Below are 27613 nucleotides of genomic sequence, written 5' to 3' on the forward strand. Positions count from 1 at the left end.
TTACGCTGAAGACTTCTCGATTATGTTCCTAATTTGAAACGAAGTTTTTGAGGTTTACGTCAACCCCTGCCCCTGCTGATCCTCATCCATGTTTCCCCCTTCTGGCTTATAGATTTCCTCTAATAATAAGTATAAGAATAATAGCTAGCATGTATACAGCACTGTAAGGTTTGCCAAGTGCTTTATAAATATTATCCCACAGCAGCCCTGGGAGATGAGGAAAATGAAGCAGACCAGAGGTTAAGTGACTTGCCAAGGGATTCAGCAGTCTTATCTACTGCTCCACCTAGCGCAGGTGAAGAAAATATAAGTATATTCTCTTAAAATCAGCACTCTCCCCATTCTTTTCCTTTTGAATAAGATGTGTGCTTCCAGAAAGTATTCTAGATCTAAGTCTTATCTCCCCTCACTGGCAATTATGAAGTCAAATTTACCTTCTGACATTGGGGTCACTAGTCAGTTTTGCTTGTCACCCACACTTTGTATGCCATTGTGTACTTGTTGCAGCTTTTGGAGCTATCAATTTTATTTCTGGCTTCTTTCTTACACCTTGGCTGTTGTGAATGTGTAGGTGCCACTACTGTTGTTCCATTCTGTGTCAAGCTTGACTTTCCCTTTCCCTTCTCGTTTTAAACACTCACCTTAAAAGCAGCCGTGACACTGTGGATAGTGTTGGATGTGGATGAAGTCTGGAAGACCTAAGTTCAAATTCTGCCCCAAACAAGCCACTTAATCTTATTTACCTCAGTTTCTCTATGTATGTAAAAAGGAGATGATAATAGAGTGTTTTGAGAATAAAACTGATGTTATATAATGCCTTACAATTATTTTCCAGTTTTATTCTGAAAAACTAGAAAATAATTGTAAGGCATTATATAACATCAGTTTTATTAGTATGCCCTTTGGATTACATTTGTCCAGCTACTGGCAAATCTATTCTTTTTAGCCATTATTATGCATACTGCTTCACTGTCCAGGTGCCATTTTTATTATGTAAGCTGTGGCCCATAAATTCAAATTCATTTATTGGATGCCAACTAAAGCTCTTGTCTTTGATGAATAGCATTTATGAAATTACCACCCATACTGCAGAGTCTTTCATTTGTGCAGGACTTTCAAACTTTAGTAATTCTTTATAGATTCCTTCTGAAAGTATCACTTATATTTAGATGAATCCCAGAAGTGGTTAGTTGTTCAATCATTTAGTCATGTCCAACTTTTTGTGACCCCCATATAAGGCTTTCGTGGCAAAGGTACCGGAGTGGTTAGCCATTTCCTTCTCCAGTAGATTAAGACACATAGAGGTTAAGTGACTTGCCCAGGGTCACTCAGCCAGTGAGTATCTGAGGCCAGATTTTAACTTAGGGTTTCCTGACTCCAGCCCCAGTGCTCTATCCACTGAACTACCTAGCTGCCTCCATAAAATGTGTATTTTGTCTATATGTATACGTATGAACATAAACTTGATGTGCCTATGTGATAGACATGCATGTATGTGTCTATATGCATACACATGTGTATTTGTTCAGTTGTTTTCAGTCATAGCCCACTCTTCGTGACCTCACTTGGGGTTTTCTTGGTAAAGATCCTAGAGTGGTTCGCCATTTCCTTGTCTAGCTCATTTTACAGATGAGAAACTGAGGCAAACACAGGGTTAAGTGACTTTCCCAGGGTCACTTAGCTAGGAAGTGCCTGAGATTGGATTTGAAGCCAGGATGAGCAGTGTTTCTGACTCCAGGCCCCATGCTCTATCCACTGCACCACCAAGCTTCCCTATACTGAAGTGGTAGTGGTAGTCGTTCAAGTTAGGCTTGACAAGTTTTAAATTGTTGTAAGTTACATCCTGTATACTTGCCTGTCTCCGTATCAGTCAGTCAGTCAATGATTCATCAAGTATTTATTAAATGCCCACAGCGTGCTTGGTGCTTGGAACAGAAATAGAAAGAATGAAGCAATCTCTACTCTTAAGGAGCTTATATTCTGACGGGGAGACAACAAGAATATGTACAAACATTTAGAATAAACGTAAGGAAAATGAATGCAAGTTAGTTAAATACAAAGTAATTTGAGAAGACAGCGGTTGGAGAGATCAAAAAAGGCTTCCTGCAGATGATGCTGCTTTATATCTGTGTTAAAGAAATGAAGGGATTCTCTTAGGCCACAGTGAGGAGGGACAATGCATCGTAGGCCTGTGGGAGGGCCAGGGCCCAGGCTGCAAGACAAGAATCAGCAGCGTAAAGAAGGTTCTGGGAGACCAGAGAGACAGGCGGGGCCAGTTAAAAAGAAAGGAGCTTTAAAAGCTAAACAGAGCTCTTCCATATTATCTGACAGGCAAAAACCAATGAATCTAGGTGAAAAGTAGTGAGGGCCTGAATTAAGGTGGAGGCTGTGTGAGTCTTGCGAAAGGGTTGTATACTAAGATGTGTAACTAGAAACAGAAATATTTGGCCAGTGATAGGAAATGTGGGGTAGGAGAGATTAAGGAGTCAAGTATAGTGCCAAAGTTACAAACCTGGAAGGCTAGAAAGGCGGTGAGCACACTTGTAGGAGGAATGAGTCTCCACCACTCCTTTCTCTTCTTTCACTCACCCTGGTTGTTTTCCTGGAGGCTTCTATGGCTCTGCAAGTTATTTTGTTTCAGGGGGAAATAGATGAAATACTGTTCTGGGAGCAACTGATGCCCGATAATAACAAAGTGGTAGGAAAACGTGAAGTTTCTGGGCATCTGCGTGGAGAAGAGCAGCGTCTGGGATCGCCCCAAGGAGGGAGCAAGGGAGATGGGGACTGAGAAACTGGCTGCAGAGCAGGGCGAGGGAGATCTACAGGAGGGGGGAGCAGGGAGCCATGCAGTGACGGGAAGGAATGGAGGTGCCGGGAGGAGCCCCGGGCAGAAGTGGACCTGGGGATTTGGGTGGTAGGGTGCCTTAGCTTGGGTACTCTCAGCACTGGGAATGGAAAGATGAACAATGAGACACCACCAAGTGCAGACAAGGGCTGCAAGTTTTAGCAACCGTCAGTTCCTTCTTTGGGGATGGATACCATTTTTCATCATAAGACCTTTCTAGGTGTCTTGGATCATTGTATTACTGAGAATAGCAAAGTCCTTCACAGCTGATCATCTTAGAATATTACTATTACTTTGTACACTGTACGTTTCATTTTGCATCAGCTCGTGGAAGTCCAGGTTTTTCTGATAGCACAGGCAGGATAAATATTTTAATAGACTAAGATGAAGGGCATTTTATAAATGTTTGTTGAATGAATAAACCATCTTTTTTAAAAAAATTAGCTCATTTCAAAATTCCCTTCAACTCTAAATTTCTGTAGTTCTTCCTGTCAAAGTAGTGAGATTTCTGTGAAAGCAGCTTTCTAAGTTTCCTTTAGGTAAAGATCAATAGAATGTGATTTATTTTTTAATCTATACAATGTACACTAATCCTTTGTTCAATTGGATGGTATAGAACACTGTCCTAGGCATTGTAAATGGAGGTAATCTATGGTATTATATATTTAATAAAAACCTTTTTGTTGTTAAGTCATTTCAGTCACATCCAGCTCTTCACGCTCCCGTTTTGGGTTTTCCTGGCAGAAGTGCTGGAGGGGTTTGCCATTTCCTTCTCCAGCTCGTTTTACAGCTGAGGAAATGGAGGCAAACAGATTGAGTGACTTGTCCAGGATCATGCAGCTAGTATGTGTCTGAGGCCAGGTTTGAATTCAGGAAGATGACTCTTCCAGACTCCAGGTCAAGGCCTCTAGCCTAGCTGCCCTTCGTGAAAATACCTCATGATAAGTCTCGAACATCTCACCATGTTGAAAGACATTCGTAATTTTCAGATCAGGTTATGAGAATTTAAAACACTTGACTTGTTTTTAGAGATTTTTAAACTTTCTATGTGTTAATTATAGTAAAGTATAAAAATAGTAAACACATTATAACATTTTTGTTTGTTTTAATTTTAGATGGAAAGTGAAATTTCAACTACTACGGATGATTATAGTTCAGAGGTAAGATTAAATGATCTTGGTGTTTCAGATATCAAAAAGTTGAACTAAGAGTTTTAAATATTTCTAGTGGCTCAAACCCTTCCCCCACTTTATTTTTAAAGTATATCATAAGATGATAAATTTAAAAAAACATTTTAAATTATTTTATCTTATGGTCTCTCTTGAAATTGTTAAAGTAGTAAATCTCTTTGACTCGTTTCAGTCTTATTCACTTAGACCTTCCATTATTGTTTCTGTATTTTCCATTTATGTGGTTGTGTGTGTATGTATGTACGTACCAACATGTATGTATACACACGTCTACATATACACATATATATCTCCTATTATTGTATTCCTAGTATAAGTGACAACTGAAAGATTGCTACATGTACGTGAAGTAGAATATGCTCTGTAATTCTCTCTTAATATTTAATGTCTGCTTGAATTCTTGTTAATTATGTTAATTTTTTATTTTGAAAAAGTGTTGAGATATGGTTACTCTTTTTAGATAGTAAAGCTAATCTAGAAATTGCATAATTGTAAGAAATATCTTGTTTCTACATCAGTGACATGTAAACATACATCATTTTGTGATTTCATTTACATTTCTTTGATTTTATTATTTTCTTTGGCCCACAGACATAGAAAATAGTATTTTTTATCTGAATGGGTCAGCCCTTCAATTTAGATCCATTGACCTAAACACTTAAGAATATTCATTTCCTTCGGTGTTTAATTAAAAAAGCATCATGGTGTTACTTTGGGAAGAAAAATCAACCACTTTAAATTAATTGTAGGCTGTAAGGGGAATGAAAATTTAAGTTTTTAAGAATTTTGTTTGTATAGAAGCATTTATTTAGTATTTGAGCTGAGATATGAAATGATGAGAACATGATTAAAAAGTGCTAATTTTTTTTTTTTTGCTTAAAAAATACTTATAGAAAGGGAAATTAGTACTGGAAAATCTGGATATTTATTTGCAAATTTGTCCTTGATTTGCATACTGTAGGACCAGTGAAGTGCTGCTAAAAATTTATCATCATCCTAACAGAGAGAAGAGTTAAACAAAACCCCTCAAGACAAATTTGAATGTTTAAATGCAAAAACAAAAAATGTAGTAATGGGGACTTTATAGATTTGGTATGAAAAAATATCTTGGTCCTCTTACTAACAACTTGTGAGGCAATCTTTATCTTGGCTCCTTTGAGAAATTTTCTGCATTCTTATTGTGTACAGAAAACATGCTACAGAAAATGATAACAGTATTTTAAATCATTTGGTGTTGCTTGAAGTGAATGAAAACAGAAGTTTAAGGAATTTTTATGACCTTGATCTCAACAAAAAGAAGTAGGGATCAGCTCCATCTGAGAGTGATAAGAAAGAAAGGTTGAGCTAGAGAAAGGGACAAGATTTGGGAAGGATAATATGGAGTTAATAAAATAAGAGATATAAGAATTCCTCTTAGCAATGAAGACCTATCTATAATTAGGTAGTAGGGAGGCCCCTTGAAATTCTTAAGCAGACAAGTATCATAGTGTGAAATTACATCCTTGGATAACAAATCTTATTTCTTTTGGTATTTTGAAGTTAATCATTTTTTGCCTGCATAAATGAACTTCATTTGGAACTTCTTTGAGATTCAGCCAAACCGCATTAAGTCCACCTATGCCAAATCAGGTCATTGTTGCTCACTGCCCAAGTTAGAGCAGCAGAAACACCTAATGTGATCTTTTCAGACAAAATCCTTTTTATCATTGTGGTCATGACAAGCACCCACAAACACAAGGATTTCTCTACGAAGGGGACTTCATGTAAATCTATGACTGTCTACTATGGACTGCTTGGGTGTTTTTCCTGTGCTTCAGATTTAAGATGAAAGTCCAACACTGCCCTCCGTATCTGCATTGCCCTTCGGTTCTCTTCTGTTTATTTTTTAAATTATTCATCCACCATTTTTTCTTTGCTTTTTCTTCTTTTAGAGATCACTATCACCACCTCTCCAAAATGCCCCAGCAAAAAAGCTGCCTTCCTCCCTTATAATAAGAAAAGTGTAGTCACACAAAGCAGATCCACACATTGATCACGTGGCACTCTTTTAAAAGCTAGAAATAGCTGTTCTGTCCATCAGTCCCCACCCCAGATTTTTCTGCCCTGTTCTCATCCTTTTCTTTCCATGTGTCCTCATCTTTTCCCCCAAACTCTTCCTTCCTAACTTTCCTAGTTCTGTTGAATAGTGCCACTCCATCCTTCTATTGGCTCATGTTTCTACTCTTGGGGAGAGCTGTAGTGGCTCCTGTTGAAGAACACTGGAGATTAGCCTGTGTTGACCTGCAAAAGGGCAGAAATAAGGAAAAAAACAGTCATGTGGAGATGGATGTTCTTAATAGATTGGGCAGGGGTGAAGATTGGTAGGGCAAGTGGGGGTGGGGAGAGAGGCAGGATTGGCAGGATGTTCCAAGCTTTGTCTTTAGTAATTTTATGTAAGCTTCCATCTTAACATCATTTTCATCTTACTACCAGCCTCCTGAATATTTGTATTAATGTTGTACTATTAACCTAACACTAGTAAGCCATTGGATTGGAAATGGGATGTGGCATGAATGTACCTTAAATATAGCAATTGAAAAGAAAAATTTTGATGAGATGTTTCATAAGAACTGAACTAGTTTCACACAATTTTGTTAAGACAACTTAACTATTTTTGTCACAATTGAAATATTTTATCCTTCTGAAATGGAAAGTGTACTTATTTTGAATTGCAGTTCATTATCATATCCTTATCATGCATCTGTAAAAATTTAGTCTGAATTGAATAAATTACTAATGAAGCATTTTTTGTCACAAGTTTTCTAGAGAAAAAATATATTTCTATTAGCTATAGATTGTTTTCTTTAAGTTCATGACATATTAAGAAATTGTTCTTATACAGGTAAATGGTTGCAGTTTGGTGCAAGCAGATATTCCTACCAATTTATTAATGGTACAGTATTACCAGTTATTTAATAATAATAACAATGTTTAATACTAAGAGCACTTGTCTACTAGCTTACTAATCAGTCTTTTCTTCTTTATGTGGTGCTATCTTTGTGATGTATACATGCCTTTAACCTCATACAAGACATTTGTTTTTTGTTAAAAAGCTTAACATTAACAGAATTTTCAACTATTCTTTATGTCAGAACTTGCAAAGTTCAAATTACATTAACCACACAGCAGGTCAATAAGCTCTTAGATGATATGGAAATCAGAATTTGAATAAGTTCCTCTTGAGGAATGCTTTAAGTACTTATTTTTAAGGAACTTGAATTGATTTAGGAAGAAGAATTTGGAGTTGGTGAGTCTTACTCGGAGCAAGGAGCACAGTTTCCTTCGAAACGACTAGAGATGATGGAGAATGAATTGGCTGGGAAACAGCAAGAGATTGAAGAGCTAAACAGAGAACTTGAGGAAATGAGGGCAGCATATGGCACGGAAGGATTCCAACAGGTGTGCTTACCTTATGTTGCTTTCTGTTTATCTCTTATCAAACGGAAACCCTGATATCAATTAGGAGTGCATGACCATTATTTAGAGATGGTTTTAAACAGGAATGTTAAAGTTATAGTTGTCCTAATATAAATTGGACTCCTGACACATTTCATTCATATTCCATGGTCACAATTTTCAGTCCTTGTACATTGTGTGGATAATATTCGGAAAATAAATCTTAGAGTCATTTGTTGGAGGTTTTTAAAGTATATAATAGGAAAACCTTATTCATCAAGCTTTCCTGGTATCAGCCTGCGCAGAGAATGAATTCTTGCTATGCCTGACCAGATTCGCTGCAGACCATAGGCTGCAGATATACAGTGGAACTTGGAGAATATGAAAATGTATCATTTGCTTCTTGATTTAAAAGAGACCTGTCTTTTGAACATGTTGAGATTTTGGTACCACTGACATTTGTATTATTATAATATCTGTCTGTTTCTCATTCCATTTAAAATTTATTGGTCTTTATTTTTCTTAATTGCTTTGTATTTCATATTTCTGCATTTAAGTTTTACAAAAATTCCCTTTTTTCATTTATTTGCAGTAATTTCTAAAGAACCTTTAGTAGTTTAAGCAGTATTTAGTTGAATTCTTTATTGCTGTGTTATCGATTGCTATTCAATAGGTTAATTTCAGGAGGTTAATTTTTTGGTAACTGAATTAGAGATTAGTTATAATTTTTTGTTATTTATTCTTTCTCAGTTGTGTCTGACTCTTCATGACCCCATTTGGTGTTTTCTTAGCAAAGATACTAGAGTGGTTTTGCCATTTCCTTCTTCATCTCATTTTACAGATGAGGAAACTGAGGCAAACTTGCTCAGGGTCACACAGCTAGTAAGTGTTTGAGGTTGGATTTGACCTGAGGAAGAGGCATCTTCCTGACCCTAAGCCTGGGGCTCCATCCATTGGACTACCTAGAGGCCCCAGTTATAATAATAACAGCCATAAATTTGTATGGTACTTCATGATTTACCTAGTTCTTTTTAAGAATTTTTCAAGTTCTTAAAGTTCTTTTAAAAGAACTGTTTACGTATGTTATTCTTGTAATAACTCTAGGAGGTAGATCGAGCAGATGATACTATCCACATTTAACCAATGAATAAGCTGAGGCTCAGAGCTCAACCCCAAGGTCACACAGCTAGTAAAAGACAGAAGTGAGCCTGGATACCGGCTTTTCTGTCTTCATGTCTTTCACTGTATTTCATGTGTCATCCTGTAATAACAGTGTTGGACACTGTTTTATGGCAGTCCACATAGACAATTGTGACTTTAAAGCACTGCGGTTGCATAGTTGGCGTGAGTTCTTATGGGGGCTCTCAAGTGTATTGGGTGACCACTGATGACAGGCCTGTTCTCCTTAGGATACAATGAAAAAGAGAAAAAAATCACTGTAGTTAGAGTGACATTTCTGGTGATTACAATTGCTGACAGAAGAAAGCACTCCTACATGTTCCTTAGTAGGTATTCATAGAGACAAGAATAAGGGTATGTCAGTAATATTCTGTTTACTTGATGTCTTCAAAATGAACATGAGGGAAGGTGGAATTTTCTTTTTCCTAGTGGATAGTTAACATGTCTTCATATTCTGTCAACCTAGGAAATCAAAATACTTTTCAGTTAAACTAGTGAGTCAGAAAATCTAAAGTACCAACTTAGAACAAGGGTAGAAGAAATTGATTTGACTGATCTAATAGGAATACATCCATCTGCTATTTAAAAAAAATAACATCTACCCTCTCTGTTAAGACCATCAAGAAGGTAGAACATTCCAGAAAAGCTCCTGTGGCAATGAAGTCCAATGCTGAACAGTTTTCACTGAAAACACTTCATGAGTATACGGAATGGTTTTACTAGTTTTGTATTTTTATTTTCCCAGAAGTATGGGAATATGTCAAAACAAAGAATTTGGTGACCAGATGTTTGCACCCTGCTTGCATAATATTATTGCACTAGCAAAAATATTACCCATTTTTGGGAAAGAGGAATACAGGCTTTTGCTTTTGGATGATTTGTAACATGTTTTATATCATTGAATATTTTGAAGATTCTAAATTTATGTGAAAGAATTTTGCTATGAAATTGATTATGAAATTCTTTTGAAGGGTACCTCAATTAAATCATGTGTCTATTTCCTCCATATTTAGGAAGAAATAGCAAAATTCTGTATTTTCTCCATAAATATTCAGGAATAATTCCTCTTTTACTATAAAGTCTCTTGGGAGGGGATTCTCATTTCCTCTATGATTTTGTTTTTCTCTCTGGACCAGAAATCCTAGAACCCAGTGTTTCAATTAACTTTACCAGGAAAATCACTTTAAAAATCATTCAGCTTTATGACTAACATTACTGTCATCCATCTTTTATGGCTACACAAGTATATGTCCGGAATAAAAGATTTATTCCTTTAATAAATATTATGAGTAAAACAGTGCTTTCCTTTGAAAGCTCCATTTGGTATGTCTGTGGCATACATAGGTAAGAAATTTTGTGTAAAATAATAGTTACTTTACTTAGAAAAAATGCAAAGCAAAAGTTTATTTAGGGAAAACACAAATTCAGAATTACAGATTTTAATATTCTTGCCTATTGAAGTTGTTCAGAATAATTGAGTGATTGTATTGTCAAGATGAAAAATAATGATAGTAACAATGCAGATATTATAACTCAAAAATAAAATGTAACAAGTACTCTGTGTGTTATTGGCGTTTAGAGATATTGGTGATGTCCTTGTCAAGGAAGACAATGAAGACATTATATATCAGTCTATATTCTCATGATCACATGGATATGAGTATTCCTACCGTTGTTATCAGTAACGGTCCATTCACACCTTGTCATCCTTTGCAATAATTGTTTGAGCCCATGCATAATTTTTACCTAGAGTTAGACTAGAACCACTGAGCATTCCTGACCAGAAGCATATAATGGTCAGACACACTGTACTTTAGGAACATCAGTTTAGCAGCGATGCAGCTTGGGCAAGGCCAGAGGCAAGGACACCAATTAGGAGGCAATCCGGTAACATAGGGAGAGGGCATGAGGACCTGAACTAGGGTGATGGCCATGGGAATATTTGTATCTCATATAACTATAGCATTTGCTATGATATACGTATATACACATATATATTATATAATAGCATGTATTGAACTACATGCTGATTGATTTAATGAAGAACACGACAGATCTGAGAGAGGGTTGAGGGTTAGAACTAGCGATTTTTGACAACTGTTTGACTGTAGGGATGAGGGAATGGGAAGAAGCTAGTCTAATGGAGTGAAGATATTTACTATGTTACTGTTATTTTAGGAAACTTTGATTTCTCAAGTATAGGCGTTCCTTCTGGTCAACAAAGGAATTGCAACCCTTCCATAATTTATTTAGATGTCTTCAGGAGTTTCCGTGGCTCCCAAGTTCGTCATCCTAAAATTAATCTGATCATGAGTTGCTTTCATTTAGCTAATTGGGTACTAGAATGACGTACACACTTTTGTTAATGTAGCCTAAAATTATATTCCCTTTTGTTTTGATCGACTATGCAATGTTGCTGGTTCATTGATCTCTAAAGTTCACTAAAACACAGAGACCATTTCTCCAGGAACTGTGTGTAGATTCATCTCCCTCAGCATGCACTTGTACTTTTGTTTTTTAACCTAAATTCAGCACCTTATGTCTGTGTGTTTTATTGTATCTTATGGTTCCAGTCTGTTGAGATCTTTTGTGTTCCCAGTTCTGTCATGCAGGAGATTATCTGTCCCAGTTTTGTTTCACTATATATTTGATAAAATTCTTCACCTGAACTGTCAGTAAATTTTTTTTAACAGAACAGGGTCAAGGATAGAGTATCTAGTGGACAGAGCGGGTAGATATTTCCCTACAAATTGATATCATTATTTTAATCACCACCCCTGAATGTTCAGCCAGTTTTGAATTCACTTCATTGTATTATCAGGTCGCTAGGTGGCGCAGTGGATTGAGTCCTGAGTCTGGAGTCAGGAAGAATCATCTTCCTGAGTCCAAATGTTAGACACTTAGTAACTGTGTGACCCTGGGCAAGTCACTGAACCCTGTTGGCTTTAGTTTCCTCATCTGTAAAATGAGGTGAAGAAATGGCAAGCCACTCTAGTATCTCTTCTAAGAATATCCCACAGGGGGCCATGAAGAACAATTGTAAAATTATCATTTATTTTCCCTACTTATCCACCTTATCCACAAAGATCTCTCTAAAAGACAGAATCCACTATTTCCAAATCTCAAATAAATTGTAGGCATGTCTTTGACATCTTGAACCCACCATGTTTAGTATATATACTAAATTTGTTACTATAGCATGAGAGAATAATATCTGTGACCATTTCAAGATGTAGCACTAGGCTCTAACTAAAAAATATGCCTTAGATATGGAGATAACACCTACTTCTTAAAATTATGGAAACTCTTTCATGTGTCCATGAAAATGCAGTTCAAGCACAAGTGGGTTCAGGTTGTCAAATAGATTCTTTAATGATACATAGATCATAGATAGTTCTAAATGCTGCTGACAAGTCAGAAGACTAGTAGAAACTGTAAAGATTTTCTAGAGATTGAAAAAAAAATGAGAAAAAGGCTTGTTTCAGTTTGGGTTCAGTGCTTAAATTAAAGTTATGTTCTTAGGTTATACAACTTCACATTTCACCATTATGATGACAAACAAGCAAATGACCAGAAAGCAGGAGGTGTTATGGCATTGTGGATGAGCACTGGACCTATTTTGTCATCCCGGGCACGTGTCTTACCTGCTTTGAGCCTCAGTTACCTTATCTGTAAAATGGCGAGCAAGTGACAACACTCATAGATCATCTTTGTAAAATATCTCCAAAGTGTTATATGAATGTGAGCTATTTTTTCCCACAAGAGAGCAAATTTTAGGGCCCATTCTAAGCAGTTCCTATTCGTTCCTTTGTCACAAACCATCTCTTTCTACAGTTATGTCTTTGGCTTTTCACAATAACTTATTCACAGTGGGAACCCTGAGTCATCAAGAAAAAAGGTCACTTAAATTCAGCATCCTCCATTTAAGAAGACAGCAAAGTATATCAAAACTTCCCCTGATTGTACTAGCTGGTCCACCTGTTTCTCTTGCTCCTTTCGCTGCCAGACTTTCTGAAAAAGTTGTTTGTACCTGGGACTCCCCTGAGGCCCTTCGAGTCTGGCTTCCCCACCATTGACCATGGGGACCTCATTGGACCTTCTTGTCTTCCCACCCTCTCTGTGCCGCTGCCCCTCCCACTTCCTCCTCATTGTGTGTCTGGGCAGTGTGTAGTCAGCTGTCCTGATCGCTTGCCTTCTCTATCTGCCTCTGGTGACTGATTTACTTAGATGCTTCACCATACTTCTCACTATGGGCTCTTGGCTGTCCTTCCGGGAAAATAGCTTCTTATTAGACAAAGTCTCTGGACCTGCCTTGCTCCACCTTTTCCCCTGCCATGTTCTTTTGAAGTCAGATAGGTGAAAGCTTCTAGAGCCATGCAGTCCTGAGGTCCATTCCACTGAAGCTCAGTAGTGACGACTATGAGATCAGATTTCCTTCCTTGAACTAGCAGATAGCTAGACTTTACTTTTCTGTTTTTCTGGGTGGGAGTATTAGGAGAAACTTATCAGAGGAAGCTATGCAGAATGACCACCCACTTAGGGTTTCAGGCTCTTTACAAACCAAAAATGCAACCCAAGTCAGCGAGGGAAGAGAAGAGGTCAAGATTTCTATAATGGCTACTCTGTGCTAACCACTTTACAAATATTATCTCATTGGAGACTCACAACAACCCTCTGAGATGGATACTGCCATTATCCCCATTTCACAGTTAAGAAAATTGAGGCAAACAGATGAAATAACTTTTGTTACACAACTAGTAGTATCTGAGGTCAAATTTGTTTTCAAGGCTTCTCAATTCCAGACCCAGTGTTCTATACATTGTACCACCTAGTGGCAGCTAGAAGTAAACGTTCTTAACACTCCGTTAGGAGACTCTTAATCTACCTTTAACCTGTATTTATTTCTATCTTTTGAGACTCTTCCTATCCTTCAAGGCCCATCTCAGTTGCTACCACTCCCTTGAAGCCCTCTCTAATCCCCCCAGATGTAATTCGTTTCTCCTTCATTAGAACCATGTTATAGCTCTCCTGGATCAATCATACTTTAATTTGTATCTGGGTTTGTTGTTGTTGTTTTCTTTCTTCAAAGTCTTTATCTTCCTCATTTGAGTGTAAACTACTTGAAATCCAAAGCTCTCACATCTTGTTCATCTTTATATCCCCAACAGCACCCAACACGATGCTTTGCATATGTAGTAGGCATTTAATAAATTGTTAAATTTAATTAAAATGATTCAAATTTCTGTTTAATTCAGACACTTATAAAGATATCTGATGTGACAAATGTGGTAGAACATATCTCTGATCTGTGCTGCCAGGGAGATTGAGGCTTGCAGATATCCTGGGTATTCCCAACTGCAATGAGATAAGCTGATCAGGTGTCTGAATGTTATGAACCCCAGGGTCTGGGAAGCTACCATATTGTCTGAGGAGGGCCAAACTGAACCAGGTTGGAAATAGAAGAAGTCTCCAGCTCCTGTGCCAATTAGAGTAAGACTGGACTCATAAATAGCGCCTGGGCTTCTGCCCTAGGAGAGATAGGAAACCTGCTCTTCAGAAAGAAGAAGGAAATGTCTGCTTCAATAAGATTTAGAATCTAGCATATTATGTCAACGTTTAGCCATAAATCATTTTAATAGTAATCCACCTGTAATTGTATTTTGAGTTGTTTTTGATCACCCATTTTCACTTTTTTTAATAGCTTCAAGAATTTGAAGCTGCAATTAAGCAAAGAGATGGCATCATAACCCAACTTACGGCTACCCTGCAGCAGGCAAGAAGAGAAAAAGATGAAACTATGAGAGAATTTTTAGAAGTGACAGAACAAAGTCAGAAGTTGCAAATACAGTTCCATCATGTAAGTCTGATTGATGGTAAATTTTCATTATTTGATAATAGTATAATTTATTTCTGGCAACTTTTGTGTCTTTCAGGATAAATATTATGTTCACCTAATATTTGTTTATTATGGATTATTATATAAGGAAAATAATGGGTGCCAGTTAATCTCATTAACCAAACATCAGTTTATATTCCCCTTGGTGGTTTCCCTTTTATTGGGTTTTCTGCTTTCTCCTTTTGTTTTCCATTTGAAGAATTACAGATGATAGAAAGTTCCATGATTTACATTACCATTGTTTACTAATGGCTTCTATGTCTGAGATTGAGCTTTGTCCTCAAAATAGTAGGAGAGCTAAATAATTTTCTAAGCAATAATAATAATAATAATAATAATAATTCCTTAGAACAAAAAATTCTTTGAGCAAATAATAAGGCTCATGGTTATTCTTTCTCTCCCCCTCACAAAACTCCTTTACCATTCATTTGTAGTTTGTAATGTGTGTGCGTGTGTGTGTGTGTGTATAGAAGCAGAAGTGATCAAAAATCTGCAGATAAAGTGGTAATAAGCAGAGGTAGAATTAATAACCAGATGGGTGTCTCTTTCTTTTCATGACGATTGTTTCCTTCATAGCTGATGAATTAAGCATGATATTAACTGCAAAAAAAAAAATCTGTAAAAATCAAATTTCAGGCTTGAAATTTACCTTTCATCATGCTACCTCTTTTTTCAGTGGACTTTATTGAACACATTTTCATAAGCAAGGCCAGGGCTTTCTCCTCCAGGTTCATTTTGAGGATACCTCTTACAGGGTCACCCAGAAACTTTGTGGAAGAAGGAGAAACTGACCGTGTGAACCTTGGCCTGCAACAGGGATTCTTAACTTGGGGTCCAGGAGCTTCATTTTTTAGTGTTTTGGTAACCACATTCCAATGTAACTACTTTCTTTTGTCATCCTTTTTTTTTTAATTTTATACTTTTAAAGACATTATTTTGAGAGGGGAAAGCCGAGATGGCAGAATAACAGAACAAGTATGACACAATTCCTCCAACACAGACTTTCCTCAAAGATTTGGAAAATGCACCAAGTCAATTCCTGATCAGGAAATTTAGAAACAAAATTACAGCAAGGCTTTTTTTTTTCTTTTCTAATTAAGATTAGTATAGGGAGTCAAAGAGTTCTCTGGATATTGGGGACAGGACCTGTCCAGACATATGGCTACATGCCAGAAATGAAGAAGGACTGAGGCTGTGTCCCGGAGCAAGAAAGGGACCCAGCCTTGTTCAGGAACAGGTGCCCAGTGACAGACCTGCCCCAGACCCAAGGTGAACTCAGGAGGGCACCTATGCCTAGGGGTGGCATCCCAGGGTAAGGAAAAGTGGTGGACCTTAGGCTGTGTCCTGAGTGAGGAGCAAGTCCAGGACTCTGACCAAGAAGCAGAGCAGGGTCTCTGTTCTAGCCACCAGCCTAGTTTGAAGCCTCCAGTGAAATAATGAAGATGGGAATCCCAGACAAAAGGGGACCTTGCATTTTGGTCACACAGAACCAATGACAGTGTCTGAGTCCAGCCACAGTCTACTGGAGCTTCCAATGAAGAACAAGCCAACGCTAGTGTTTGCATTCCCAGACCAGAGCCAGAAACTTGCAGAGCTCAGACCAGGAGGGCAATAATCAGACATGGCCCCAGATCACATTGCTTTAGGAGCATTAAGAGGTTTCAGGTGTCCAAGCTGAGTGGTCCTTGAGGTCTTGGAATTGTATAACAACACTCAGCCCTCCAGGAAAGCATCAGAAGGATCCAAGACAACAAAATCTCAGTTCAGACATTTCTCCCAGAAATGCACAGAGCCCAGTCCTAACATCAAGTCCAAAGTCAGGAAGGAGGCTGGAAAAATGAGCAAACTAAAAAAAGTCACCATAAAGAGGTATTATCATGGCAGAAACACTCAGGACACAAACTCAGAAGAGACTGGCTCCAAAATGTCTACAAACAGAGCCTCAGATATAAACGTAGCTTGCACAGAAGTTTAACCAGAATTCCTGGGAGAAGGGAAACAAGAGTGTTAGAAAGAACTCAGAATAATTTTAGAAACCAAATGAGAGACTTAGAGGAGAAAAATTGAGGAAAAAAATGGGAGCTGTGGGAAAAAATATTTGGAAAGTTTATTAATGTCATGGAACAAGAGGTACAAAACCTTACCAAGAAAAAACTCCCTAGAAGCTGGGAGAAGCAGTGGATAGAGTGCCAAGACTGAAGTCAGGAAGACCTGGGTTCAAGTGCAGCCTCAGGTACTCACTAGCTTACTAGTGACTCAGGGCAAGTCATTTAACTCTGTTAGCCTCCATCTCCTCATGTGTCAGATGTATGTGATACTAGTACCTACCTCCCAAAATTGTTGTGAGGATAAAATGAAATAATGATCGTCAAGAACTTAGCACAGTACGTAAGCGCTCATAGTGAGCACTATATAGATATTAGCTATTATTATTAAAATTAGAATTGATCAAATAGAAACTAATGTCCATAAGACAAGAAGTGTTAAAGTAAAAAAAAAAAAATTAAAGAAAATATAACGTATCTCATAGCAAAAACAGCTTATGTGAGAAACAGATTGAAGAGAAAAAAGTATGTAAGAACCACTGAACTACCTGAAAGTAAATGACCAAAAAAGAGCTTAGATACGTTTCAAGAAATTGTAAAGGAAAACTTTTCCAGATATCTTAAAACCAGAAGGCAAAATAGAAATAGAAAGAATCAGCTGATCACCTCCTGAAAGAAACTCCAAAACAAAAACTCCCCGGAATATTGTAGCCAAAATCCAGAGTTTCAGGGTCAAAGAAAAAACACTACAAGCAGACAGCAAAGAAGAATTCAAGTACCAAGGAGCCATAGTTAGAATAACACAAAATTTCCCAGGCACCACTTCAAAGGAACAGGAACCTTGGAATAGAATGTTCCAGAAGGCAAAGAATCTAGGGGCTTAGAGCTAAGAATAACTCAGCCACTACAAGGAGAAAAATGGCTTTGTAATGAAATGGAAATCTTCCAAACATACCTAGTAGAAAGATCAGAGCTCAGTTAAAGAAACTCAGGACTTGAGAGAAACACAAAAATGTAAACGTGATTATACTCTTTGACCTAGCAATATCACTGTGAGGTCTGTTTCCCAAGGTGATAAGGGGAAAAGGAAAAGAACCTAAATGTTCTAAAATATTTATAGCAGTTCTCTTTATGATGGCAGAGACCTGGAAATTGAGAGGATGTCCATCAATTGAGGAATGGCCAAACTAGTGTTGATGTATGACTGCGATGGAATACTACTTTGCAGTAAGAATTATAAGCAGGTTGATTTTAGAAAAACATGGAAATACTTGCATGAAATAATGAAAAGTAAAATGAACAAAACCAAGAAAACATTATATATAGTAACAGCAATGTTGTTCGAAGAAGAATTGTCAACAACTAAGTTATTATGAGTATTATTACGAGTATTAAACACTCAAATCAACCATAAAGGACCTATGAAGGAAGATGCTGTCCACGTCCAGCAAAAGAACTGATAAATAGAAGTATGCATAGAATGGTTCTACATCTCTTTGTAAATCTGTGTCAAATGATGGCCTTTTAGTTCAGGGTGGAGAAAGGAGGGAGGGAGACAGTTTGGAACTTAACATGTAACACAAAAATATTAAATTTACATTTAAAATGTAAAGTAAAAAAACAGATGAATCAAAGAACAAATCATAGAAAAATATCAGCAATTTCATTGAAGACAAGAACAATAATGAGACAACACGTCAAAAGTTTTGGAATATAACTAAGATCTTAAAGAGAAATTCATATCTCTAAACACTTTGTCAGTAAAAGAAAGAGTAAGTCAACTAATAGAAACTCTGAAAATCAAAGAAGAGACTAACAAAATTAAAAAGAAGAAATCATTGAATTAATAAATAACACTAGAAGCTGTTATTAAAAAAAATAAAGTAAATCAGTAGCTAACTTGATTTTTAAAAGACAAAGAAGAAAACCAAATTAGCAGTATCAAAAAAAAAGTTTTAAAGATGAATCTACTACCAATGAGGAAGAAATAATAAATTATTGGGAACTGTTTTGCCCAGTTATATACCAAAAAATGGCAGGATAAATGAAGTCAAACAATATTTTCAAAAATATAAAATGCTCAGATTAACAGATTAAAATGCTACCAAATAGAAGACAATCCAACATTAGAAAAAGAAATTGAAGAAGCCATAAATGATTTCCAAAGAAAAATACCCCAATATCAGTTAGATTTACAAATGAGTTCTTTCAAACATTTTACAATTAATTCTAATACCACAAAAACTGGAAAAGTTGGAAAAGAAGAGATCACAAGAAATTCCTTATATGTATAAACACGATCATGATACATAAACCAAAGAGAGGCAGAACAGAGAAAAAAAATTGGACCAGTATCACTAATGAATACTGATGCACAAAAAAGGATTTTTTAAAATAAAATGTCAGCAAGGAAACTACAACATATCGCAAAGACTACAAACTCTGACAAAGCTGGATTTATACCAGTAATGTAGGGCTGATTCAGTATAAGGAAAGCTATAAATATAATAGATCACATTAATTTTTTAAAATTATATCAATAGATGCAAGAAAATCTTTTGACATACTGCCACACTCATGTGTATTTAAAAAAAAAAAACAAAACTCTTGAAAACATAGGAATTGAATCTTTCATTTAATAGTGTAAGTCAAATCAAGAGCCAGTGTATCTGTAATGTGAATAAACTAGAGGACTTTGTTCTAGTTTAAGACCCAGGATGAAGCAAGTAGGTTCATCATCACTACTGCTGTTTAATATAATACTCAGCCTGCTAGCTATAGCCAGAAGAGAAGAAAGAAAGCTCAGAGGACGAGCACAGGCAAAGAGGAGGCGACTAGCATTTCTGCAGATAGGACTTAGGTAACTGTTTACTTAGACAGGCAGCTGAAAAATAATTGAAACAATTAACTTCAGCACAATTTTAGGATATAGAACAAACCCCCGTAAAACATCAGGGTTTCTGTATATAGTTCTAAAATAATTCAGCAGTAAAATAACTACAAACAGTATTACATACCTGTCAAAGCAAAAACAAGAACTACATGAGAACAACTGCAGTGTAAGATATCTTTAGACAGATAAAGACATCTGAGTAATTAGATAAATATTAACTGGACGTGGGCTAAGCTGAGCCAAAACAATAATGACTACGCTACCCACGTTCTAATTTACTTTTTCAGTGCCGTACCAACCAAACTACCAAAGGATTACTTTATATAGTAGGAAAAAACATACATCAAGAGGACCTAACGATCAAGAATATCAGGAGAATTAATGAGAAAAAAAAAGTGGGAAGAAAAAGGGCCTAGCAGTACTAGATCTCACACTAACCTACCACAAAACAGTAGTCATCAGAACGTTTTAATACTGAGTAAGAAATGGAGAGGTTGATCAGTCAAACACAATATATAGGGGCAAATGAGTGTAGTGTTAGATAAATGAAAATATCCCAGAATTCACAAACAAAAACTTGAGAAAACTATAAAGCAGTCTAACCGAAACTAGTTATAGACTAATATCTCTCATCCTATAATAAGACAAACTCCAAATAAAGACATAATTCAGAGAGAAGGGTGACATAAACAGGTTAGAGGAGCAAAGAAGAAATTACCTGTCAAAGTAAGAGCGTTTCCCAAAGTGATAGTCAGAGGAAATGAATGGGCTCTTTGTAAAGGAAAAAATCCAAGTGACCTATGACTGTATGAGAAAAAGTGCTGTAAATCAATAATTAGAGAAATGCAAATTAAAACAACTCAAAGGTACCACCTTATGCCTATCAGACTGGTAAAGTTGACAGAAAAAGAAATGACAAAGCTAGAGGGTCTGTGGGAAAAAAGTATATAATATGCTGTTAACTCTGCATTACTACGAACTGGTCCAGCCATTCTAGAAAGCAATTTGGAGCTATATACAAAGAGCTAACTAAGCCGTATTTATTCTGATCCATTGATACCGCTACTAGGTCTGTCCTCCCATAGAGAGCAAAGAAAGAGGAAAAGGGCACATATGTACAGTATTTTGGGATTATTGCAATAAAGAATGGAAACTGAAAAGGTGCCTATCACTTGGGGAATGACTGAAGAAATGATATATGTATGTGATCTAATGCTGTTGTGCTATAAGAAACTCATGGTGCATGTTGAGATGTTTGTGTGTGTGTTGTGTGTGTATTTTTTTATATGACCAATGTGGGTATTTGTTTTAATTACAATATTTGTAATAGAGGTTTTGTTTTGTATCATTTTCTTATTGGAGGTCAGTGGGAGGGAGAGGAGATATTTATGAAAATAAAATTGAGTTAAATTAAAAAGTTATTTTGAGAAGGGATTCGTGGCACAAAAAAAGATTAAACTCCCTCCAGCCCCCACAACTCCCTAGTTAACTACTTAATCTGTGAGCTTTCTTGTAATAAGGACATGAGAACTATAGAGAGGGTTATGATGAGATTTCAATAGCTATATAATATGTAAACATATATAGAAAAAGTTCGTCAAGGTACATACTTTGCATTTGCCTAGAAGGAGACTGAGAGTATCCTTATATATTTTTGTCCGATTACTCTTGACCATGACATTTTTCTGTAATCATATAAATTGTATTTCTTCCATTGTATTTTATACCATTAGTTGCATTTTCCTCCATTTCTGTTTTCCCATCACTAACTGGAAAAGAGGAATTAACTTTTCTAGCTCTACCATAATTTTGACTTTTCAGAATTTCTGTGTTCTGTTTTCATGAGAAAATGAACCGACTCCTTCTTTCCCTATGTGTTAGTGCCCTCCTGTACCATAAACAAAAATTTACCATGTATTTATTTTGTGTATGTCTTATGTGCATTTATATATGTGTATATCATCTCCTCCAATCGAATGTGTGTGTGTTCGTCCTTTGTTGCCGAAGAAGACCACGACATCAGAGAAATGATGATGTGACTGCCACTTGACTTTGTTTTGAGTGAGTGAGGACTGTACAGGTCACCAGCCTCACTTCTCCTCCAGAGCCATCTGAATCCAGTGACCAGGTATTCATCAGGATGACTGGAGATGGCTCAGGATGAGGCAATTTATAAATTCCCTGAAGACATGAATTGTTTCATTTTTATTTCTGTACCCCTAGCCCCTAGCATAATGCCTGGTAAGCTCATGATAAATGTATGTAGAGCGATTGAGAGGCTTTTTTCTAGTCTCAGCGTAGCCATCTTACTTTATTTCCACTAATTCGTGCACAGATTGCTAAACTGAAGGGGACATAAAATTACTATTTTATAAGCCTTTCTAGTTGATCAAATATGAGACAACACAGCTCTTATTAACATCTGTCCAAACAAAGTCTATACTTTCCCTCCAAAATCTGACCTAGGTTAAACTAGTGGGAACTATCATGGCATTAAATTTCAGGTTATATCCATAAGGTTTTTTCCCTTTCAAAGAAATTTCATTTTAGGAGTGCTGCCTCCTTTATGAGGGTGGTCTTTCTAACTGGACCGATATATTCTGTTTAGGGGTCCCCTAGGCAAATGCCAAACTTGCTATATTTTTTCTACATATGTTTATATACTTTTATTGAATAGGTATTGAAATCTCATCATGAAACTCTCTGTAGCTCTCATTATTACAAGATCACTTACAGCTTTAAAGTAGTCAGCTAGTAGTTAACTGGGGGCTGGAGGGATTTTAGACCTACTTGAGACCTTTTTGATGGGATCAGACCAGATCTGTCTTTTACCAAATGTTGCTCCCAGTTGAATGGTTTCATAGCGAATTTCCAGTTTCTAACTCATGATGGTAATATAACTTTTGTGGAAGGGTGCTTCTTTTTCTGTTAAACAATTTATACCCTATTAAGAGATTCTTATACTTGTCAAGATGGGAATTTTTCAGAACTTTATTTAGGAAGTGAGGTGGGGGTGGAGAGTGAGGTACCCTGGTATCAAAAAAAAAAAAAAAGAAGAAGAAAGAATTCTCTTTTTCTTCCTTTTTTTGTGCCAGTATAGCTGCTAACATTTTTAATGTCTCATTTTTTTTGCCTTTTTTAATTTTAGTTACAGGCTAGTCAAAGTCTGAGAAATACTAATCACAGCAGCACAGCTGCACATTTACTTCAAGCTAAACACCAAATTGTTTGGCAGCAGCAGCAGCTAGAACAACAACACCGTTTATTAGAAGATCATCAGAAGAAGAAAGAAGAATTCAAAATGCAGATTAATTTCTTGCAAGAGAAAATTGGAACTTATGAGATGGAGATGGTATGCTCTTTTTAGTGATAGTCTACCAAAAGATTTGTAACTTTGCAATTAATTTTATGTTGACTTTTTATCTCCCTTTGAACTAATTTAAGAAACTTTAGAAATAAACATTCTTGTCATCATTATTATTCAAATGACTCACAAAAGCTTTATAGTGAAGAAAAGGTCTTCTCATGGATAAAATGATAATTCATTTTGTACCTTTTTACAGCCCCATTATAATAACTCAAGTCTTGTGTTCTAAACCACAAATTAAACATTTATGTGGTGATGAGTTCCTGCTGCTAGGTCTTATGATTAAGGCCTTTGGAAAAGCATAAATCCATGCTAATTAGGTGTTATAAGCAGATTACATTAAAGGGAAACTGACATTAATAATGTTTCTATGTAGACTCAGATTTCTGACCCTGTTAGTATTTTACCTAAGAAGATCCCTGTATTTTCAAGGCATATTGTGAAATTCCGAAAAAAATTCTCAAAGCAAAATTTTAATTCCCTTTTAAAAAAAATCAAATATCACTTATTTGCTGAAAAAAATCAAAACAAAACATTTATTAAAGACCTTTTTCATGCCAGGCACTGTGATAGGCACAAATAATATGAGAACAAAAACCAAACAATCCTTGTCATTAAGGAGATTACATTCTCTTTGGGGGAGAAATGTGAAAACTGATGAATACAAAATATGTCCAAAATAAAGAAAATACAGTTTCCAGAGGTAGGTGGAAGTCATCAAGACAAGGCTTGTTGAGGGCATCTCAATGGAGCTAAACTTGGAAAGAAGTCTGAAGCTACGTTGAATGGCTTTTAGCCATGGAGGGCAGCCTCTGCAAAGACACAGAGACAAAAGCTGGAATGTCAAGTATGGGGAATAGCAAGCAAGTCACTGAGCTAGAAGGTAGAGTGCGAGAAAGAGGTGGCAGAGGAGTCTAGAGGCATTAGAGAGCCGCTGGACCTTTGTGAACAGGGGAGGAACATGGTCAGAATTGTGTTTTAGGCATATGATTAGGGAGGAGACTGGAAGTAGGGAGACCAGTGAGGGAGACATTGAAATAGTCCTAGTGAGAGGTGAGGAAGGCCAAAACTGGGGTGGGTGTGGTGTGTAGAGGAGAGAAAGGGACAAATCCAAGCAATTCTGTGTAGCTACAATCCATAGTACTATGCACTTAATTGAATATGAGCTGTGAAGATGAGTGAAGTATTAAGAATGATACCATGCTTAAAAAACTAGCTGGCTGGAAAAGAGAATTTATGAAATTAAGCAATGATTATATGTAAAAAGCCCAGAAATCACTGGAAATCATTGACATAAATGCTAGAGAATGAAGCAATGATCAGGAGAAGTCTTGATATTTAAATATAGCTAAGGAAGGCATATCAGGACCAAAGTGCCACATTTGGAATTGCCATACAGACATTTTGCTAGTGTTATGTGAAAAATACACATACACTGGTGATTATAAAGCTAAATGAAACCACAGTCCTTGTATTCCACAAGCTAAGACCCCAGTAAAGGGAGATACCACCAACAGAAAGAAGTATAATAGTAGTATAAGTAGAATGTGATTTGTGCCAGATGAAGAAAGTGGAAGAATTGTTATATAATATTAGAGAAGCCGAGAGAGAAGCCTGCACAGAGAAGATTGAGTTTGACCTGATCTTAGAAGAACTGGAAGTATTCCAATAGGTAGATACAGAAAGAGAGTATATTCCAAGTCAAGTCAAATCAATAAGCATTAATTGTATGCTTACTAGATGCCTGTCACAGGTGGAGTGAACGCCCTGAACAAGGAGAAAGGCACATCTGGTGAACCATTAGTAGCTCGCTAGAGCAAAGCCAGTGTAGAGGTCCAGTGGGGCGAGGTCACGTAGGGTCTTAAACGCCACATTATAGAACTTGAACTTTATTGGGTAGTCAGTAAGGAGCCATTGAAAGTTTTTAAGCAGAGAAGCTGAAGTCATTAGGAAAAAAAGGAACAGAAACAAACATGAAGAACCTACTACGTGTCCAACACTGGGCTAAGGTCTGCACAAATGTCATCTCATTTAAGAAGGTCTTTACAGAGATTTTTCTGCCAGCAGTACGTGGGGCTATTCAAGTCAGGAAACTATGTAGGTAGCTTTGGGGATTAATTTGCTTAACACATATTTATGAAGTGCGTACATGACTAATCAGCCCAACAATAATACTATGTGGCAGGCACTGACTGTTCCAAGTATTTTACTATCAAAGGAGATAATATTTGTAAAGTGCTTAGCATACATAGTGCCTGGCACTGGCACATAGCAGGTACTATAAATGTTCATAGTATAGTGGTTATGTCACATCTTGAACTATTCTCAGTTAACTAGTATTGATTTAATGAGTTTACTATATAAAATTAATAAATGCAGAAGAGATACATCACTTAACAAGATCAACATTTTTGATAGGTAAACTACGTAAGTAATAGTCTAACTCAACAAGTGGCTCGTAGTCCATAAACCATGATGTCATCAGTTCTTATCAGGCATAGTTCTCCTTATCCATGACTCTACAACTTGAGTCCTGAGCTGGAGTCAGGAAAAAGTTCATCCCTGTCTCCAAATTTCCATTGAAACCAGAATTTTGAGGTTGGATTGCCAAGCCAGAATATGATAGTTGTCCCAGATTTGGCTTGGAGTTTTGCTGTATTAGGTGGCCTCTAGTTCCGCCATACTGGCAAGGCATCAGGCATCTGTGAATACACTTTTTCTCCATCCTTTTCCGATGAATCACCTCTGGTTTACCAGCAAGATCTAGGTCAGTAGTAGATTTTGTCATTAGTAGTCATGCAGAATACAGATCTTCTTCATGGTTATGCTTATTGACCCCCTTCCTAACTGAATAATAGATGTGTATGCACATTGTTGATCTTTTAAGAAACTTCAAAATAAAAGTTTATCAATTTTAAACCTGTTATATACAAATCACATTTATTAAGGCAATTAGTATACTATAAAATGAAAGGAGAATGCTTTACTATGAAACCTAGATGACAGAGTTCTGAAGCTATGTGTTAAGTTGCCATCAATTAAAGATTCTCTCTCTTATTTTCAGAAGGAACAAAAAGATTCAAGTAAAAAGGAATTAGAGGAAAAAGATTCAGTCATGGAAGAGTTAAAAATAAAACTAGTAGAAGAAGAAGAAAACTCAGTTGAGCTGAAGGATAAACTCATTGCTACTGATAAATTACTGGGGGATTTCAAAGAACAGATTGTAGAAAAGGAGAAAGAAATAAGTAATATAAGACTAGAATTAGCGAATTCTGAACAAAAAGAAAGACAGCGTTCTGGTGAAATAAAACAATTAATGGGGACTGTTGAAGAACTTCAGAAGAAAAGTCGTAAGGAAAGTCAACTTGAAACTGAGACGGTACAAAGAATGGAAATACAGACTCAGCAGAAATTGGAGAAACTCCGAGTAGAGCTAGATGAAATGTATGGGCAGCAGATTGTGCAGATGAAACAAGAGTTAATAAAACAGCATATGTTTGAACTCGATGAACTTAATGCACAACATAAAGGACAACTGGAAAATGCTTTAAAAACATGTCGAGATATTCCAGTAAATGAAAATCAAATACAGTTAATGAATATGGCAATTACTGAATTGAATCTAAAACTTCAAGATGCTATTTCTCAAAAGGAAAAAATAAGCAAGGAGTTAGAAATAATTTCAAGAGCAAAATCTATTTTGCAGAGTCAACTTGAAGACCTTTTTGAAGAATTAAGCTTTTCTAGGGAGCAGGTTCAAAGAGCTCGACAGACAATAGCTGAACAAGAAGATGAACTTAACGAAGCACACAAATTGCTTAGCGGTGTGGAAGATTTGAAAGCCCAGATCGTGTCTGCGTCTGAATTCAGGAAGGACTTAGAGTTAAAGCATGAGGCCGAAGTCAGCAATTACAAGATAAAGCTTGAAATGCTAGAGAAAGAAAAGAACGCTATTTTCGATAGAATGGCTGACTCTCAGGAAGCTGAATTAGAAAGACTGCGAACTCAGCTGCTATTCAGCCACGAAGAGGAACTAACTAGACTCCGGGAAGGCTTAGAAATTGAGCATGAAATGAACATAGAAAAACTGAAAGATAACTTAAGTGTTCACGATAAACAACAGATAGAGGAATTACAGAAGGAAATGAGTCATGAGATGGAAAGCATCCAATTTGAAAAAGACAATTTAATAACTAAGCAGAATCAATTATTTTTAGAAATTTCAAAGCTGAAAGATTTACAGCAGTCTCTTGTAAATTCAAAATCAGAAGAAATGACTCTTCAGATTAAGGAGCTTCAGAAAGAGATTGAAGTACTCAGACAGGAAGAAAAGGAAAAGGGCACACTGGAACAAGAAGTGCAAGAGTTACAACTGAAAACAGAATTTTTGGAGAGGCAAATAAAGGAGAAAGGAGATGACCTTCAAGAAAAATTTACACAACTTGAAACTGAACATACCATTCTTGAAAATGAAAAGAAAACTCTAGAAGACATGTTGAAAATGTATTCTCCCATTAGCAAAGAAGAAGGTTTTATTTTCATAGATTCAGTTAAGCCCAAATCTGAAGAATGTGAGTGGCAAAAAAAAATTGATATAGTCCTAGAAGAAAATGAAAAACTCACAAAACAGTGCACACAGCTAAACGAAGAGATTGAGAGGCAAAGGAATACATACTCATTTGCTGAAAAAAACTTTGAGACAAATTACCAGGAGTTAAGAGAAGAATATGCTTATCTTCTAAAGGTAAGATCTGATTTAGAGG

The 27613-nt window shown here is 36.5% G+C and overlaps 1 protein-coding gene and 1 long non-coding RNA gene across 16 annotated transcripts in view; one reads left to right on the top strand and one right to left on the bottom strand.

Annotated features, from left to right (window-relative positions):
- Positions 1-27613, bottom strand: part of LOC140530917 (uncharacterized) — a 1083438-nt gene that overhangs the window by 645812 nt on the left and 410013 nt on the right. The gene's annotated exons all lie outside the window — the stretch shown is intronic.
- LOC140531011 (uncharacterized) overlaps positions 1-27613 on the top strand; it is a 108806-nt gene that overhangs the window by 21740 nt on the left and 59453 nt on the right. Inside the window, exons 4-9 of the mRNA XM_072650212.1 lie at positions 3961-4005; positions 6917-6967; positions 7303-7473; positions 14351-14506; positions 22632-22835; positions 25915-27594. Of these exons, the coding sequence (XP_072506313.1) occupies positions 3961-4005; positions 6917-6967; positions 7303-7473; positions 14351-14506; positions 22632-22835; positions 25915-27594 (2307 nt within the window). The remainder of the gene's footprint in view (positions 1-3960; positions 4006-6916; positions 6968-7302; positions 7474-14350; positions 14507-22631; positions 22836-25914; positions 27595-27613) is intronic.

This window comes from Notamacropus eugenii, chromosome 3 (genome assembly GCF_028372415.1).
Source record: "Notamacropus eugenii isolate mMacEug1 chromosome 3, mMacEug1.pri_v2, whole genome shotgun sequence".
Classification (NCBI taxonomy): Eukaryota; Metazoa; Chordata; class Mammalia; order Diprotodontia; family Macropodidae; genus Notamacropus; species Notamacropus eugenii.